The 17,603-nt window shown below is 47.4% G+C and overlaps 1 protein-coding gene and 1 non-coding gene across 6 annotated transcripts in view; both read right to left on the reverse strand.

Annotated features, from left to right (window-relative positions):
* Positions 1 to 1,753: 1,753 nt before the first annotated feature.
* The window catches only part of DZANK1 (double zinc ribbon and ankyrin repeat domains 1), a 64,282-nt gene continuing 48,432 nt past the window's right edge, over positions 1,754 to 17,603 (reverse strand). For 3 of the 5 annotated variants that reach the window (XM_008256348.4, XM_002710988.5, XM_051845350.2), the window contains exons 15-21: positions 16,124 to 16,198; positions 13,743 to 13,839; positions 13,286 to 13,386; positions 9,184 to 9,264; positions 7,725 to 7,852; positions 3,005 to 3,079; positions 1,754 to 2,583 (exon numbers count right to left, since the gene is read on the reverse strand). In XM_008256348.4, the coding sequence (XP_008254570.3) occupies positions 2,418 to 2,583; positions 3,005 to 3,079; positions 7,725 to 7,852; positions 9,184 to 9,264; positions 13,286 to 13,386; positions 13,743 to 13,839; positions 16,124 to 16,198 (723 nt within the window). In that variant the 3' untranslated portion in view covers positions 1,754 to 2,417. The remainder of the gene's footprint in view (positions 2,584 to 3,004; positions 3,080 to 7,724; positions 7,853 to 9,183; positions 9,265 to 13,285; positions 13,387 to 13,742; positions 13,840 to 16,123; positions 16,199 to 17,603) is intronic. The other 2 variants (XR_516673.4, XR_516674.4) reach the window with 2 other exon arrangements.
* LOC127491273 (U6 spliceosomal RNA) lies at positions 16,885 to 16,991 on the reverse strand. The gene has a single exon (XR_007919844.1). It is a non-coding gene; the product is annotated as a U6 spliceosomal RNA (small nuclear RNA).

Here is a 17,603-nt window from a genome sequence, read left to right on the forward strand (position 1 = left end):
AAATGTGGACGAATAGAACAGCAATGCAAAACAAAATCTGGGCCATGTATTACTTTTGTGGTGCCATAAAAATATCTGAGGATTAAAACTATCAATATAGAAAAGATGGGCCGGCACCGTGGCTCACTAGGCTAATCCTCCGCCTAGCGGCGCCGGCACACCGGGTTCTAGTCCCGGTCGGGGCGCCGGATTCTGTCCCGGTTGCCCCTCTTCCAGGCCAGCTCTCTGCTGTGGCCCAAGAGTGCAGTGGAGGATGGCCCAGGTGCTTGGGCCCTGCACCCCATGGGAGACCAGGAAAAGCACCTGGCTCCCGGCTCCTGCCATCGGATCAGCGCGGTGCGCCGGCCGCAGCGCGCTGGCTGCGGCGGCCATTGGAGGGTGAACCAACGGCAAAAGGAAGACCTTTCTCTCTGTCTCTCTCTCTCACTGTCCACTCTGCCTGTCAAAAAAAAAAATATATATATATATATATATGTATATATATATAGAAAAGATTTAATATGGCGCCGGCACTGTGCTGTAGCAGGTAAAGCTGCCACCTGCAATGCTGGCATCCCATATAGGAACCAGTTCAAGTCCTGGCTGCCCCACTTCGAATCTGGCTCCCTGCTAATGGCCTAGGAGAGCAGTAGAAGATAGCCCAAACCCTTGGGCCCATGCACCCATGTGGGAGACCCAAAAGAAGCTCCTGGCTCCTGGCTTCGGATCAGCTCAGCCCTAGCCACTGTGGCCATTTGGGGAGTGAACCATGGATGGAAAATTTTCTCTCCCTCTCTCTCTAACTCTGCCTTTCAAATAAATAAATAAATGTTTAAAAAAAAAAAAAAAAAAAAAAAACAGAAAAGATTAAACAATCAGTAAACCCTAAATGGCCGCAAAAGCATGTCAATTGTTTCCTTAAGTTTCCTAAAATAAATTATATATCTTTGGAAACAACTCAAACAAGTGACAACTTGCTCTGAAAAACCAAGGCCCTTATTTATGGCTCACAACTAAGTCACATTAAATCCTTTAAATGAATATTTCTTAACCCATTAAGTGTGGAAGCATCTACCTCAGGAGCAGATTTAGCCATCCCTCTGGGCAGCTAGCCAAAACGAGTGCCTGATTTTCATGAAAATGTCTCCCAAGAGTCTCGAGGGCATTGTTTCTAGAACTCATGCTTTCCTGCTCCCTGAGGAACACAGCCTTGTACTCCACACCTCCATCTCCCAGACTGTCAATTCCAGACTGTGGGCTGTGGGCTGCAGTGGAGTTGGTGCCCACACCCACTGTCTGAGGAAGGTGCCGCTGCTTCTCTTCTCTCTGAATCTCATGCAGTGACTCCGGGGCCAACCCTGAAGGGAACCGTAAGGGAAGAGAATCGTGGGCAAGGTAATTCAGGTAAGCTGAGCCATCCCGGGAAAACCACCAGACAGCAAACCAGTAGGTCATGCTCTCTGGTGTCTCTGGACACCATCACCCACACACACTGCTGAGGAGGTGACCTGGAAGGAAGCCAGTGCCAACGCCTGTCCAGCCCCATGGGAGGCTTGTGTCCCAAGGACTCTGCACCCCTGTGTAACCTACAGCCAGGATGTAGTCTGGGGAAATAAACACGGGTACTGAGTGGTAAGTAGTAAGCACCTCAACAAGGTCTACTAGTTACTGTGCTGGATTAGTTATTCTAAATCAATAAATACTCTATTAGGGACTCCACCACCATTACCACCCAAGACTGAGGTAACTCTATGAAAGAAGGAATAAGTCAAAATTACACATTCCTGCAAGTTTATTCAAGGCTGATTTATCAACTAAAATCAAGCCAGGATAATGGGAATATTGATGAGTTCAACATACAAAAAAATTTAAATAAGCTCATTCTTTATGTACTAACTTGGAGCCACTAAGAAAAAGACAGATACAGAAGTACGTGGTATGGTACTATTTGTTAGAAGGGGAAAGAATGTGCTTTGCACATTTGTATTTTATATATGCTATATGAGTACATGCACAGGTACCATACATGGTTATGTGGACCTGGTCCTGTGCCATCCCTGGAAAGACAGAGTTGACACAGTTGTCACTGGTACCTCTTGGGAGGCAGTGGTGGCCATGCGACACAGATGGGAAGGACACTTCACGGCACAGTACTTGATGCATTTTACCTTTGAATCATGTGATTATTATCTATTGAAAAATAAATTAAAAACTGAAAACCAAATTCCCCCAAATCCATCAATTTGCATTAGCAAATATACACAAAGCTCTTCACAATTCAGAGAATATTAGGAGCTGCCCATGTGGCACCAGTGGCTTATGCTGTCATATAATTTTAAAGAAAAAAACGAATCTCTTGAACTCCTTGCAACCTCAATCCTAACCTCAGGGAGACACTTCAGAAAGAAATGAATAAAGTGGCCACGGAGCCCTCAGGTCTAATGGTCATCCAGGCTGGGTTTCCTGTGTTCGGTCATGCAGTCCTTGAGCTCTTGGCCAAACTTAGCAGCAAAGAGTGAGATGATGAGGGCATCCCCAGTTTCCACAGCCAAGTCATATGCAGTCTGGCCTCTTGTGTTCTTCTTTTGGATGCTTGCATTGCATCTGCAAAGGAAGTGGAGAAATGGAAGTGCGATGAGGGACTTGGACACATGACCTGCAGGGCCTGACTCTTCCTGCTGCAGAGGCCAGCGTGGCCCCCTCCTGGTCCCACTACCCAAACCCGTCTCCAAGAAGCCTCCTGAGACTTTAATTATCAGGCATGGCTCTATCCTGAGACTTTTAAGGGACTCTGTCATTTCTAAATGTTCAACTGCCAGTCCTGGCCACTGGAACCCATTGCACCAGAGTCCTACATCCAACCATGCCATTTTCATGTCAGGAAAGGTATCCCAGGAACCGTGGTGGGAACGTGGTGTTCATCCACAGGCACAGCAGCTCAGGAACCGGGCCCCTCGGATCCTTACAGGCCAGTGGGACGTAGCTGTGGCCCTCAGAAGGGTCCACCAGAGGCCAGGGAACATACCCCAGCAATGTGGCGATGCTCTCCCTTCCTGCCAGGCCAAGCAAAGCTGCTTCATGGAGAGCTGTATTTCGGAGCCTGTTGGAGGAGGGAAAAAAAATTCCTGGATAAGTGGGAGAGGTGATCACAGGGCCTTGGTTTTATTCACTGATCTATTTAACTAACCTGGGAAAACCTCAAGTCTCCCCTCTCTGCCCATTCCCTTGGAGGAATACCGTGAAGGCGGGTGAGCAGTGGTACTAGATAGAAGGTGAAAAGTCTACGAACACGCACAGTTTTTAGTGTGAGGAACTCACGGGGATCTGGTGTGGGGCAGCCCCTCAGCTGACATTCCCCACTGGGTCCAGAGATTCCACTCACCCAGTCTACTCCTCACTTCAGATATAAGTGAACAGCAAAGAATGCAGCACCCAACAGAAAAGCCAAGATACACAACACAAGACACTTAAAACGAGTCACAAACCCAATTGGTGTACCAAAGGGACAATAGAAATTTTTCCTGAGGTGAAGAAAGATAGAACTTTAAAATTTTTAAAAATTATTTATTTTTATATATTTGAAAGGCAGAGAGAGAGAGAGAAATCTCCTATCCAGTGGTTCACTCCCAAAATGTGGAAGTCAGGAATCCAGAATCCAACTATCTCCCAAATGAGTGGCAGGAACCCAACTACTTGCCTCAGTCGGAAGCTGGAATCTGGAGCAGAGTTGGGACTCAGGCACTCAGATATGAGATGTAGGTGCCCCAGATGGCAGCCTAAAGACAATGCCAAACATTCGCCCCCAATACATGACTTTAATACTGAAAGGGCCAACTGGGAGAATGAAAAGCAGCACATCTAAACAAAATTCCACAGCATCAAAAAAAAAAAATCTATAGCATCAAGGGTAAATGTTCCCTAGAAAGAATAACCAACAAATAGGTCACAAATGCACAAATGTTCTGTAGAATTTAAATGGGCTATGCTGAACACTCAAAATCAAGAGTGAAGCTTTCTAAAACTTGGGAAAAAATTATCTCAAACACAGAAACTAGTACCAGTCAAACTATTAATCAAATTTGAAGGGAAAAGAAAGTCATTTTTAGGCATTCAAAGAATCAGAAAGTTTATTGTGACATACCCTTTCTGAAGAAGCTACTCAAGGTGATACTCAATGCCTGACAAAAGTTAAAACCAAGAAGGAGAAAAAATTGAACAAGAATTACAGGTAGATTCCAATGAAAACAAATTTCATGATAATCACTAAATCTGATAATCACTGAATGTGAGTAGATATGTACTTCAAGAAGAGTATCTCTAAAAAGAACAGCAATGAAGAAAAGAAGCCAGATGGATTTATGGATATGGTGAAGGCATATTCTTTTTCAAAATAGGAAAAACAAAGGCAATCAGAAAGTCTAGGAACTCAAAGACAAAAAGCAACAATTTACTTAGGCCTTATGAAAGAAAATAAATGTGACATTCTTTTGAATAATTTATGAGATAGGAGAAGAATCTATTTGACATTACTACCAAGAAAATTCCATTTGAGTGGCCTGGGGCTAACAACCTTGAACACACAAAAAAGGAACATGTAATCACAGCATACCATTTGGTTCTGCAATAAAAAATATTTATGTAGCTATTATAATGTAATTGCCCTTTGGTGCTTTTCTTCTTCTTATTCTTATTATTTTTTTTTTGACAGGCAGAGTGGACAGTGAGAGAGAGAGAGACAGAGAGAAAGGTTTTCCTTTGCCCTTGGTTCACCCTCCAATGGCCGCTGCAGCCTGTGACCAGCACACCGTGCTGATCCAATGGCAGGAGCCAGGTACTTCTCCTGGTCTCCCATGGGGTGCAGGGCCCAAGGACTTGGGCCATCCTCCACTGCACTTCCCTGGCCACAGCAGAGAGCTGGCCTGGAAGAGGGGCAACCAAGACAGAATCCGGCGCCCCGACCAGGACTAGAACCTGGTGTGCCGGCGCCGCAAGGCGGAGGATTAGCCTAGTGAGCCGCAGTGCCGGCCGCCCTTTGGTGCTTTTCAACTGTTAGAATCAACCTATAGAAAAAGAATGGAAGTCTACATTACATTAACACAAGTGAATTACCTGTGGTCAGCCTATGATAAGTAAGCATACACTAACAGAAGCTGTGAGGTGAAGGGGGAAGGAGAGGGACAGGGAAAGGTCAGGACCACTAATATCTTTGGTGTGTGAGGCAGCCAAGAGATACTGTGGAAAAATGAAAGTCAGAGAAGTTTAGGCATATGGTTTATAGTTAGGACAATCATCTTAAAAGGAACTAAATATAGTAACAGAATGATCAGAATAGCAGAGTGGCAATGATCACCACCACAAAGCATTAGACTTAAATGCTCTAAGAAAAGCTTGTCTTTGTATTCTAAAAACAGAGTATACCTTAACACACAATGAAGTAGCACTGTTTTTATTACTAATAATGGTAACACAACTGTGGATAAATGAAGAAACTGACACAATATGATGAATATAGACCCCAAGAAAACTTGAAAAAGTAAATTCCAGCCATCAAAGCCTGACACTAACAGCAAATATTCTGCTATAAAGCAAAGCTAAAAGAGGAGGTAATGTCTATTGATATAGCTGTCCTACTGGGCAGGAGCTTTTTAAAATACACATAGAAATATTAACAGGGGTATACAGTGGAGAGAAACACTAGAGAAAAGGTTGAAATAGAGAACAGAAGTCCCTTGGTGGCTTGGCATACACAGCAGCACAGACCAGACCTTGTCTCAGTAAGAATTGATATTGTCAGGGCCTGCACTGTGGTGCACTGGGCTAAGCCTCCACCTGCAGCACTGGCATCCCATATGGGTGCTGGTTTAAGTCCTGGCTGCTCCACTTCTCATCCAGCTCCCTGCTAGTGTCTTGGGAAAAGCAGCCAAAGATGGCCCAAGTGCGTGTCCCCCTGTCACCCACATAGGAGACCATGAAGAAGCTCTTGGCTCCTGGCTTTGGCCTGGCCCAGCCTCAACTGTTGGGGCCATCTGGGGAGTGAACCAGCAGATAGAAGACTCTCTTTTCTTTCTCTCTCTTCTTTTCCTCTCTCCCTGTAGCTCTTTCAAATAAATAAATAAATCTTTAAAAGAAAATAGGGGCCAGCGCTGTGGAATGGTGGGTAAGGCCACTGCCTGCAGTGCCAGCATCCCATATGGGCATCGGTTCGAGTCCCAGATGCTCTACTTCCAATCCAGCTCTCTGCTATGGTCTGGGAGAGCGGTGGAGCAAGGCCCTGGAGCTCAGGCCCCTGCACCCATGTGGGAGACCCGGAAGATCTGGCTTCTGGCTTCGGATTGGCCAAGCTCTGACCATTGCAGCCATTTGGGGAGTGAACCAGTGAATGGAAGGCTTCTCTCTCTCTCTTTCTCTCTCTCTCTCTCTCTCTCTCTCTCTCTCTCTCTCTGCCTCTGCCTCTCTGTAACTCTGCCTTCCAAATAAATAGATCTTTAAAAGAAAAAAAAGAAGCTGGTGCCACGGCTCACTTGGCTAATCCTTCACCTGTGGCGCCAGCACCCCGGGGTTTTAGTCCCGGTTGGGGCGCCAGATTCTGTCCCAGTTGCTCCTCTTCCAGTCCAGCTCTCTGCTGTGGCCCGGGAAGGCAGTGGAGGATGGCCCAAGTGCTTGGGCCCTGCACCCATATGTGGGAGACCAGGAGGAAGCACCTGGCTCCTGGCTTCGGATTGGCGCGGTGTGCAGGCTGTGGCAGCCATTTGAGGGGTGAACCAACGGAAGGAAGACCTTTCTCTCTCTCTCTCTCTCTCTCTCTCTCTCTCTCTCTCTCTCTCTCTCTCTCACTATCTAACTTTGCCTGTCAAAAACAAAAAGTAGAGAACAAGAGACTCATAAGGCTGGAAGGTGTCATGAGGAAGTGTTGCACCAAGACTGGGAAAGCAGCCAAGCACCCACCGTGAATGATGCCTTGTCATCCTGTTTCACAGGTGGGGACCTCAAAGCTTGAGGTCATGAGGTGAACTCAGGTGTAGCAGCTTCTCCCCAGTGCTGTTAGCAGCTGAAGACCCTGTGCAACATTTTCTGTCTGTGTTAACTCCAGGGAGATATTTCTATGGGGAATACACTAGGGACTATCTTAGCATTGTTCTCAACAGAGCAGACATGATGAAAAGGGCTTAACACCTCAAGGGCCAGGCATCTGTGGCCACACAAAAGTTTAAATCAGTGATTTAACAAAATGTATCATCACTCATAAAACCTACTAAGTTAGGCAACTTATGGCCAACTTTTAAAATGTTGTTGCCAAGCTTTGGAAGACAGAGCCATTATTCCTCTTATTGAGACTGAAATAGTTGCCAGAGCTGTGCTATAGTAGGCTAAGGCTTTGCCTGCAGCGCCAGTATCCTGTGTGGGCATGGGTTCATGTCCCAGCTGCTCCTCTTCCAATCCAGCTCTCTGCTTATGGCCTGGGAAAGCAGTGGAAGATGGCTTAAGTGCTTGGGCCCCTGCACCTGTGTGGGAGACCTGGAAGACACTCCTGGTTCCTGATCGGCTTAGCCCCATTCATTGCAGCCATTTGGGGAGTAAACCAGCAGATGGAAGACCTTTTTTGTCTCTCCCTCTCTGTAATTCTCTCTCTCTCAAATAAATACATCTTAAAAAAAAAAAAAAGACTGAAGTGGTTAACATAGCTCTAAAGTGGTAGGTGGCTGCCACACACTGCCTCGGCTCTGCCTTCAGTGTGTTCCACTCACGGTCCCCACTGCTGGTCCACATCTGCTCCTCTCTGCACGAGGACCGGGACTGCTTCATGGTGCTTATTCACAACAGCCACAGAGATGGCAGGTCGGCCTTCATCATCACTGCAGTTGGGATCTGCTCCCTACAGCACATGCAAAAGGACAAACTTGCCACGGAACTCTGCACCCCACAGTGACCAGCCACCGCCCTACTGAGTGCAACAAACATCCTCTTAAGGAGGAGATGAAGTTCAATTGATTTAAGATCCAAGGAGGGTATTGTGCAATGGGTTAATCTACTGCATGGGAAGCCCATATCCTGTATCAGAATGCCTAGCTACCCTGTTTCAAATCCTGTTACCTGCTAAAGTGCCTGAGAGGCAGCAGATGATGGTTCATCAAGTACTGAGTCCCTGTCACCCATGTGACAACTGGCTTCAGCCTGGCTCAGCCCCAGCTATTGTGGGCATCTGGGGAATGAACCCCAAAATGGAAAATCTCTTTCTCTCTTGCTCCATCTCTGTCCTTCTCTGTGTGTCAAATCTGTCTCTCAAATAAAATACATCTTTAAAAAAAATCAAAGGAGAGGTAAAGCAGGAAGCTCAAACCTAACCTATAAGGGCCAGAGCTGCCAAGTCACCTGCGTGATAAAACCTCATTCTCAGCCGGTGCCGCAGCTCACTAGGCTAATCCTCCGCCTGCGGCACCAGCACCCCGGGGTTCTAGTCCTGGTTGGGGCTCCAGATTCTGTCCTGGTTGCTCCTCTTCCAGGCCAGCTCTCTGCTGTGGCCTGGAAAGGCAGTGGAGGATGGCCCAAGTGCTTGGGCCCTGTACCCGCATGGGAGACCAGGAGAAGTACCTGGCTCCTGGCTTTGGATCGGCGCAGTGTGCCAGCCTAGTGGCCATTTGGGGGGTGAACCAATGGAAGAAAGACATTTCTCTCTGTCTTTCTCTCTCTCTCACTGTCTAACTCTGCGTGTAAAAACAAACAAACAAAAAATTCATTCTCATGTTCTCATGACCCAGGAACTGTATCCAGCCTCATACATGTTATGTGGGCTCATAAGTGTATGTCTACTTATCATCTTTGCTATAGAAAAGAGTTGTGTGGGTGTTTAGCATAGAGCTTAAGATGCTGGTTAAAACATCCCACATCTGAGCACCTGGATTCAACATCTGGCTCTGGCTCTGGGCCCCAGCTTCCTGCTAATGTAAACCCTGGGAGGCAGCAATGATTGCATAAGTAGTTGGGTTCCTGCCACCCATACACAAGACCTAGATTGCTCTCTCTCTCTCTGCCTCTCATATCAATTACAACTAAAAATCAAGAAACAATTAATGGGAAGCTTTTGATAAGCCATTCACTGCACTCTGTTTTTAACTAAAGGGCAGCAGGGTTTCACAACAGTGAACAAAGAAATGCAGGTGGGGCCCCGGCCTGACCTCTGCAGAGACGTGTTGTGGCCACACTTACTTCATCCAGCAGCTGTTCAATCACAGACACTCTTCCTTCCCCTCTGGGTCCCACTTCCTTCAGCAGGAACCTGTCTTCAGGCTGCAGGGTCACAGAACATGGTCATTTCTGCCACTTCAGTCCCAACACTCAGGCAAATGCTTCCCTCTCAAGGTGAGCAGCCTCATCACCGGCTCATTTCTGAGCCACAGGGACTGGTGAGCTTGGCTATGTGTAGGTGTGAGTATGTGTGCACGGTCTTTAACAGCCAGCAACACAAACATGGATACATCCAATGTCCATCTCGCTGGTTTCCAAATCCTTGCCTTGGACAAGGACCCCACATTGACACTGTCTTAATTTATGAAGGACAAGGATGCAATGAGAAACTTCATAAAATCACAAAAACCCAGAAACTCCACACTAGTTTTCAAAAATGTCTAGGAAACGTAACCAAATACATCCTAAAGTTCACATTGCACATTGTTCCAGGTCAGCCTCAAGATCACAGCAGAGCCCAGGTGTTCACCTGAGGAATGAGTGAATTCATAAGCTCAACCCCTTGTTTAGGAAAAAAAAATCTCATTTATCATCAGAAATCTGAAGGATTTACCTTTCACATTTTCAAAATGCCGTAAAAACCCACTTTAAAGCTTCCTTTCAAAGGCTGGAAGTGAGGGAAGCAGCTTGGAGAGCAGGAGACATCCAGTGTCTGTACCGCTGGATCCCAGGCCTCACTGTCAGGTGGTCCCAGGCCCACCTGCCCTTCAGTGGCTCTCTGGGGAGCCCTGAGGATGACAAGGTCAAATAAGGACTCTGAGCCTCTCAGAAGATGATGCTGGGGGCCAGCACTGTGGCACAGGGGGTTAAGCCACCACCTGCAATGCCAGGATCCCACATGGGCACTGGTTCCAGCCCAGCCACTCCACTTCCAATAGAGCTCCCTGCTAATGGCCTGGGAAAGCAGCAGAGAATGCTCCAAGTGCACCTGCACTCATATGGGAGACCTGGATGGAGTTCCAGATTCATGGCTTCAGCCTGGCCCAGTTAGGGCTGTTGTGGCCATTTAGGGAGTGAACCAGTAGATGAAAGATTAGTCTCTCTGACCCTCCCTCCCTCTCTATAACTCTGCCTTTCAAATAAAAAAAAGTTGAAGAAGAAAAAGAAAAAAGAAAAGAAAAAATGGAAGGGAGAGAGGGAAGAAGGGAGAGAGGAAGATGAAAGAAGAAAGATATTGGGGGGTGCCGGATGCTGTTCCTGTTGCCCCTCTTCCAGGCCAGCTCTCTGCTGTGGCCCGGGAGTGCAGTGGGGGATGACCCAAGTCCTTGGGCCCTGCACCCCATGGGAGACCAGGAGAAGCACCTGGCTCCTGCCTTCAGATCAGCGCAATGTGCCGGCTGCAGCGCACCAGCCGCGGCGGCCATTGGAGGGTGAACCAACGGCAAAGGAAGACCTTTCTCTCTGTCTCTCTCTCTCACTGTCCACTCTGCCTGTCAAAAAAAGAAAGAAAGAAAGAAAGAAAGAAAGAAAGAAAGAAAGAAAGAAAGAAAGAAAGAAAGAAAGAAAGAAAGAAAGAAAGAAAGAGAGAGAGAAAGAGAGAGAGAGAGAGAGAGAGAGAGAGAGAGAAAGAAAGAAAGAAAGAAAGAAAGAAAGAAAGAAAGAAAGAAAGAAAGAAAGAAAGAAAGAAAGAAAGAAAGAAAGAAAGAAAGAAAGAAAGAAAGAGAAATTGGATCCTGGCTGTGTCTCCCCAGCCCACTAATGCATCCATCTCTGACCACTGGCTTGGAACAAGTTACTCTAAGCAATAAGTCCCCAGGAGAGATCTTGGGGAGTGTCCCTGTTTATACTGAATTCTATTCCTTATAGGAAAATGTACTCAAATGTGAATGTCAGCTTCATTCAGTCCAAGATCTTTATGTCTTTTGTTTTATTTTCTTTCTTTCTTTTTTTTTTTTTTTCTTGACAGGCAGAGTTAGACAGTGAGAGAGAGAGACAGAGAGAAAGATCTTCCTTTTCCATTGGTTCACCCCCCAAATGGCTGCTATGACCGGCACGCTGCAACGATCCGAAGCCAGGAGCCAGGTGCTTCCTCCTGGTCTCCCACATATGGGTGCAGGGCCCAAGCACTTGGGCCATCCTCCACTGCCTTCCCAGGCCACAGCAGAGAGCTGGACTGGAAGAGGAGCAACTGGGACAGAATCTGGCGCCCCAACCGGGACTAGAACCTGGGGTGCCGGCGCCGCAGGCGGAGGATTAGCCAAGTGAGGTGCGGTGCCGGCAGTCCATGTTTTATTTTCAACACCTAGAACTGTGCCTGGTTGGGGCCAGCACTGTGGTGCAGTGGGTAAAGCTGCCGCCTGCAGTGCCAGCATCCCATATGGGTGCCGGTTTGAGTCCTGGTTGCTCCATTTCCCATCCAGCTCTCTGCTATGGCCTGGGAAAGCAGTGGAAGATGACCCAAGTGTTTGGGCCCCTGTACCCATGTGGAAGACCCGAAAGAAGCTCCTGGCTCCTGGCTTTGGATCGGCTCAGCTCTGGCCATTGCAGCCAGTTGGGGAGTGAACCAGCACATGGAAGTTCTCTCTCTCTGCCTCTCCTTTTGTCTCTGTGTAACTCTGACTTTCAAATAAATAAATCTTAAAAAACAAACAAACATGCTGTGGCCCGGGAAGGCAGTGGAGGATGGCCCAAGTGCTTGGGCCGTGCACCCGCATGGGAGACCAGGAGGAAGCACCTGGCTCCTGGCTTTGGATCAGCGCAGTGCACCGGCCATGGCGGCCATTTGGGGGGTGAACCAACAGAAAAAGGAAGACCTTTCTCTCTGTCTCTCTCTCTCACTGTCTAACTCTGCCTGTCAAAACAAACAAACAAAAACAACAAACAAAAAGACCTATGACACTGGCAATACAGGGGACCCCAAGACTTTCTCCTGATTCCTGCCCAAGGCCTACAGAGGGACTGCAGCCCACACAACCATGCTGGGTACCCATGCTAGCCCCTGTGCTAACCCAACCAGACCTTCATTTGTCAAATGACCAGACAACCAAGGACCATCATGTAGTTGAAAGAAAACCAGAAATAAGAAAGCAGGGCTGGCATCTGGCACAGCCGTTAAGACACCTCTTGGGACACCCACAGTCCACATCCCAGTGCCTGGATTCAAGTCCTGCTTCTGTTCCCATTCATGGCCTTCCTGCTAATGTGCACCGTGGGACACAGCAGACGATGGCTTTAAGTAGTTGGATCCCCAACACCCACACGAGAGACTTGGGTTTAGTTCAGCCTGGCTGAGCCCTGACTACTGAGGGCATTTGGAGGATGAGCCAGTGGATGGGAGACACATTCTCTCTCTCTCTCTCAAATAAACAAATAAATAAAAAAAATTTTTTAAAAAAACACATGAAAAAGTGAGCAGACAAAACTGACCCAAGAGGAAACAGATGATTTGGCAAACTGCTGAGCTTTAAAATAATTCCAATTCAAAATCTTGAGATATTTTAAAGGATCCTCTGTGGGGAGCAACTCGGACTAGACTAAGTTACTCGAATTAAGACTTATTCTATGCATCTGCTCTCCCACAATATGGCGCTGGGAGAGGAGGAAACAGCTTCTACGCAGCTGCCTCCAGTTCGACCAGTAACCTGCAGGAGCTGATCCTGCTCCTGATTGGAGGAGAGCAGCGTACTCGGCGTGTGGGTAGCAGAGTTGGGATTGGTGGAAGAGGACTATAAAGGAGGAGAGAGACAACATGCACCAGGAACATCTATCTGAAGGAACACCTGAGCAGCCCCCGAGCGAGCCGGCCGGCGGTGTGCCGCTCCCCCGCGGAAGTGGGGAAAGTGGCAGGGGAAACCGCCCTTCCACGGAGGTGGAAGGGTCGGTAGCCAACCCGGGAAGAACCAGCAGCAAACCCGGGAAGGGCCGAGCAGACAAAAGAACAGCGCAGGGTCCTGTGTCGTTCCTCCGCGAAGAGGGGGAGCAACAATCCTCCCTCCATAAAACAGAAATATGCTCTTACAAAAAAAAGTAACAGGAAATGAGAAATGATTCTTCCATTTAAGGTGAAAACGAAACATTAAAATGACAGGTTGAAGACGACAGCTACGAGGAACCTGGCACCTACGGTAAGCTGCCGCTTCTTTTCGGGGAATGTTCTGGTCTTGAAGCTCCTTGCCCTCTTGATTTTCTCAGTGCTCTCTGAGGCGCTCTGGCTGTAGTCACTCACTGAAACGACAGAGTCCAGGACCAAAGTGATGCTGTCCCCAGCCCCTGCCCCCTGCCACCTGCAAGGAGCTCCTCGCCACTGCACTCTGCTCCTCCAGAGGTCAGAGACGTTTCAATCTGGCTCAGCTTTGAGCCTGGCAGGCGGGATGCCTGGAGCCACCCCTTCATCCAGGAGCCAGGGCTTGGGTGAGAAGGAAGCAGAGGGGACTTCAGCCTGCAGATGCAGCTCCCCAGGTCCTGTGTGGGCCTCCAAAGTCCCGCCTGACCTCAGCCAGGGAAATAAAATGGTTGGAACACGAAGCACGATGCGTGACTGGGATGGCACATTTTAAAAGCCCCAGAAGGCTACAACTCACCCAAGCTGGATCTGCTGCCATACAGCCTGTCCCCACCCTCGGTGACACTGCTCAGGAAGTGGTCGCTGAAATTCACCGCCTTGTTGACGTACAGGTTCTGGCCAATGGAGAAATTCAAGCGCTATGAATGACGAGGCCACTGTGGCCCAACAAAAACAGTCATGTGCTCCCCACCTTTTTTTATTTTCTTTTAAAGACTTATTTATTTATTTGAAAGGCAGAGTTAGAGAAAGAGAGAAAATATCTTCCATCTGCTATGGCACTCCTCAAGTAACGGCAATGGCTGTGGCTTGTTCAGGCCGAAGCCAGGAGCCCAGAACTTCATCCAGGTCTCCCACATGGGTACAGGGGCCCAAGCACCTGGGTCATCTTCCACTGCTTTCCCAGGCACATTAGCAGGGAGCTGGATCGGAAGTGGAGCATCTAGGACTCAAACCAGCACTCATATGGGATGCTGGCCTTGCAGGAGGCGGCTTTACCCACTGCGCCACAGTGCTGGGGGCAGGTAAGGTGGTGGGGTAGGCCACAGACCATTTCTATGGAAATGTGCTCCATTCCTACTGAAATCCCTCCAGAGCCTTGGGATTACTGTGGGGCCGCACTCTGTCACCTACCAGCTCAGTGACCTTGGAAGAAGCAAGCTACTGCTCTTGAGCTTCAGCTTCTTCACTTACAACGTGGAAACAGTCTGACCTACACCTCAAAAGGATGTTGTGAAAATAAAAATGAGGTCAAGTGGGTGTCTACGGAATGAGGCTGGATACACAGGTCAGACATGGAAGTCTGCGTCCATCTGCCCGTTCCTCAGCCCAGCATCCTGCCCAGCTCTCTCGTGTGACAAGGAACCGCTGCTGCTCCCTGGGCACTAGAGCATGCGGGCTCAGAGAAAAGACATCCTGACCTGCCACAACTCTCCCACTTCCATTTGACAGGGTGTCTTGCAGAGACTCTGGGTGGCTTGCCCAGTTCCCTCTAACCAGCCAGGAGACCCATCCTAGCTGCTGAGGCTGCTGCTGAGAGCTCAGAGCTAATGCTGCCGTCCAGGGAGGTGTCCCTGGTTGATGGGCACTTCCTTGCCCTAGAGGTTATGCCCTTTCTGTCTTTGCCTCAGTCTGGGACAACTCTATGGCGTGATTCATGTCCAGAGTACCCTGTGGGTCAAGCTAAGTCAGATTTTACTTTTATTGCTGGTGTGTGTGTGTGTGTGTGAGAGAGAGAGAGAGAGATTTATTTATTTATTTGAAAGGCACAGTTAGAGAAGGAGAGACAGAGAGAGATCAATCTTCCATCTGTTGGTTCATTCCCCAAACAGCTGCAATAGCCGGGTCTTGGCTAGGATGAAGCCAGAGCTAGGAACTCCATTGGGGCCTCCCACACGGGTAGTACGGCCCCAAGCACTTGGGCCATCTTCTGCTACTTTTCCAGGCGCATTAACAGGGAACTGGATGGGAAATGGAGCAGCTGGGACATGAACTAGCGCACCCATATGGGATGCTAGTGTTGCAGGCCATGGCTAAACCCTTTGCACCATGACGTTGGCCCCTCAGCTTTACTTCTGACTACCTATTCTTTTAGTCCCTTCCCCTGCTACCCTGTTTCCCTCCTTCCCCTCTCTTGAAGAACCTCCCTGACCCAAGCTCTGCTCTAGCTACATCACCACAAACACAGCATTTACTGTTTAACCTGGTTTCAAAGCACTTTCATGTACATTAGCCCATTTGATACTCTCGGCCTCCTCCTGAGTCAGGCGGGGCCCATGTTTCTATCCTAATATTGATAACACCATTAGTTCCCTGCAGGGCACAGGCCAGGGACTAAGAATGTTAGTTCCTCTCCTTTTCTTTGCCTTTTTTGTCCATCTTCTCAATGCATTAATTATTCATCTACATCTTCTGACTTGTGCAATGCAACTAAAGCTGCTAATCTAAAGTCTGTCACACACTTGCAGGCTCAGTGGCAATGCCCCAGCCATCATATTAGAAGCAGCATAAAGAGAGACATGGCCACAAAGTTTGGCTTATTTTATATAAAACAAGCAGATCAAAGTACATATCAGCAGACATTTTTGTCAGTCTTTCCCCAAATCAGTTACGTCACAGACATGCCATCCATAGAGTATGAACAAACCTGAGAACCACAGGGCCAAGGGTGGCTGATAATTCCTGTTCTTATTGTATCTGTACCTGAAATCTGACTTCTCTGAGATTTAGCTCAGTTATGTATGAATTTACTATGAAATTACTTGACCTGCAGTCAAGTTTCTTAATGTTTGAAACGTCTCCTTTTGAGACTTCTATAGAGGCATTTCGATAAATTGTATGTCATAATTTACTGGTTCCATCAATTATTATCAAGTGAGTACTTGCTGAAAGTTCACTTACCTTGTTTGAGACTTGAATATAATTCAGTCTGATGCTGACTTCACAACCATCTTCATGGACAGTAGCAGAGATAAGCTTTTAAAAGAGTTTAATTGACACAAAAGAAGTTATGAAAAGAGAAACAGAGGGAAAAAACTTGATAAGTATAAAACAAAGAGCAAAATGACAGATCCAAACCCAGATACAACTCCATTAAATATAAATGAACTAAATATTCTAATCAGGAGGCAGAGGCTATTGGACTAGATAAGAAGGCAAGTTCTAAATTTATACTTTGTTTAAGAGACACACTTTAATCAAACCACATGGCTGGAACCCAGCATAATTTGGAAAACGTATCCTGGTGGGTGGGTAGGGTGAAGGTCTCGACACTTTGGGGATAAGTGTCACAGTTGAGCAGCTTTCTTTGTAAGTAGGGGGAGGGATTTAGATTCAGCCAAGGGGAAATAAATGTTTTCAGGGAAAGTCAGATAGAAAATATTTTAGGTCTTGTGGGCTATATGTTCTCTGTCACAAATACTTAGGATTGCTGTTGCAGCACAAAGCAGCCATAGAAAATAAATAAGCGAATGGGTACAGCTGTGGCCTAATAAAGCTTTTCTTATGAAATCAGGCAGCAGGTCAGGTTTGTGCCTCAGGCTACAGTGTGCAGACCTCCAGATTAGGTCAAGGAATTTATAAACTAACATTAAGGAGTATCAAGAAAAGGAGATGGTTTCTTTTTTTTTTTAACTTTTATTTAATAAATATAAATTTCCAAAAAAAATATGGAACACTTCACGAATTTGTGTGTCATCCTTGTGCAGGGGCCATGCTAATCTTCTCTGTATCGTTCCAATTTTAGTATATGTGCTGCCGAAGCAAGCACAAGGAGATGGTTTCAATGTTGGTTTATGGAGTGGATGGTCTGATTTTAAAAGGCTCCTTCTAATCTTGTGACAAACAAGGATAGGTCCTCTTGCAGAGTTATCTTGATAATGGTGGTGTGGTGCCAAAGGGTGGGCAGAGGGCTTGGGGTCCAAATCCTGAATCTCCTGTGACTCAGCAGTGTCATCTGGGGCAGGATACCAAACCTATCTGAGCCCCAGTTTTCCTGGGTGTCAAATAAGGCTGTTCTGATTATCTGTTACAATGTGAAAAAGCACCTAGATTGTAGTGGCATTAAACAGCCACTTTATTATGCTCATGGATTCAGTCAGGACAAAGTACAGACAGTTTGTCTCTACTCCCCAAGTTGAGGTCTCAGCTGGGAAGACCCCAATGGCTACAGGTGGCAGGACTTGGTGGGGGGAGGGGCTGGAATGATCCAGAGTGAGGTCAGTCATTTGGCTCCTGAGCTGGGATGACTCAGGGACTGGCTTCCCTGGGGCGACAGACTGGTGCACCTGTGGCCATGTTTGCTTGGGCTTCTCACAAAGGGTGGCTGGGCTCCAACAAGGAGGTGAGCATGTCAAGCAAGAGGAAGCCACACAACCTTATG

The sequence above is a fragment of the Oryctolagus cuniculus genome, chromosome 11, assembly GCF_964237555.1.
Source record: "Oryctolagus cuniculus chromosome 11, mOryCun1.1, whole genome shotgun sequence".
NCBI classification, from domain to species: domain Eukaryota; kingdom Metazoa; phylum Chordata; class Mammalia; order Lagomorpha; family Leporidae; genus Oryctolagus; species Oryctolagus cuniculus.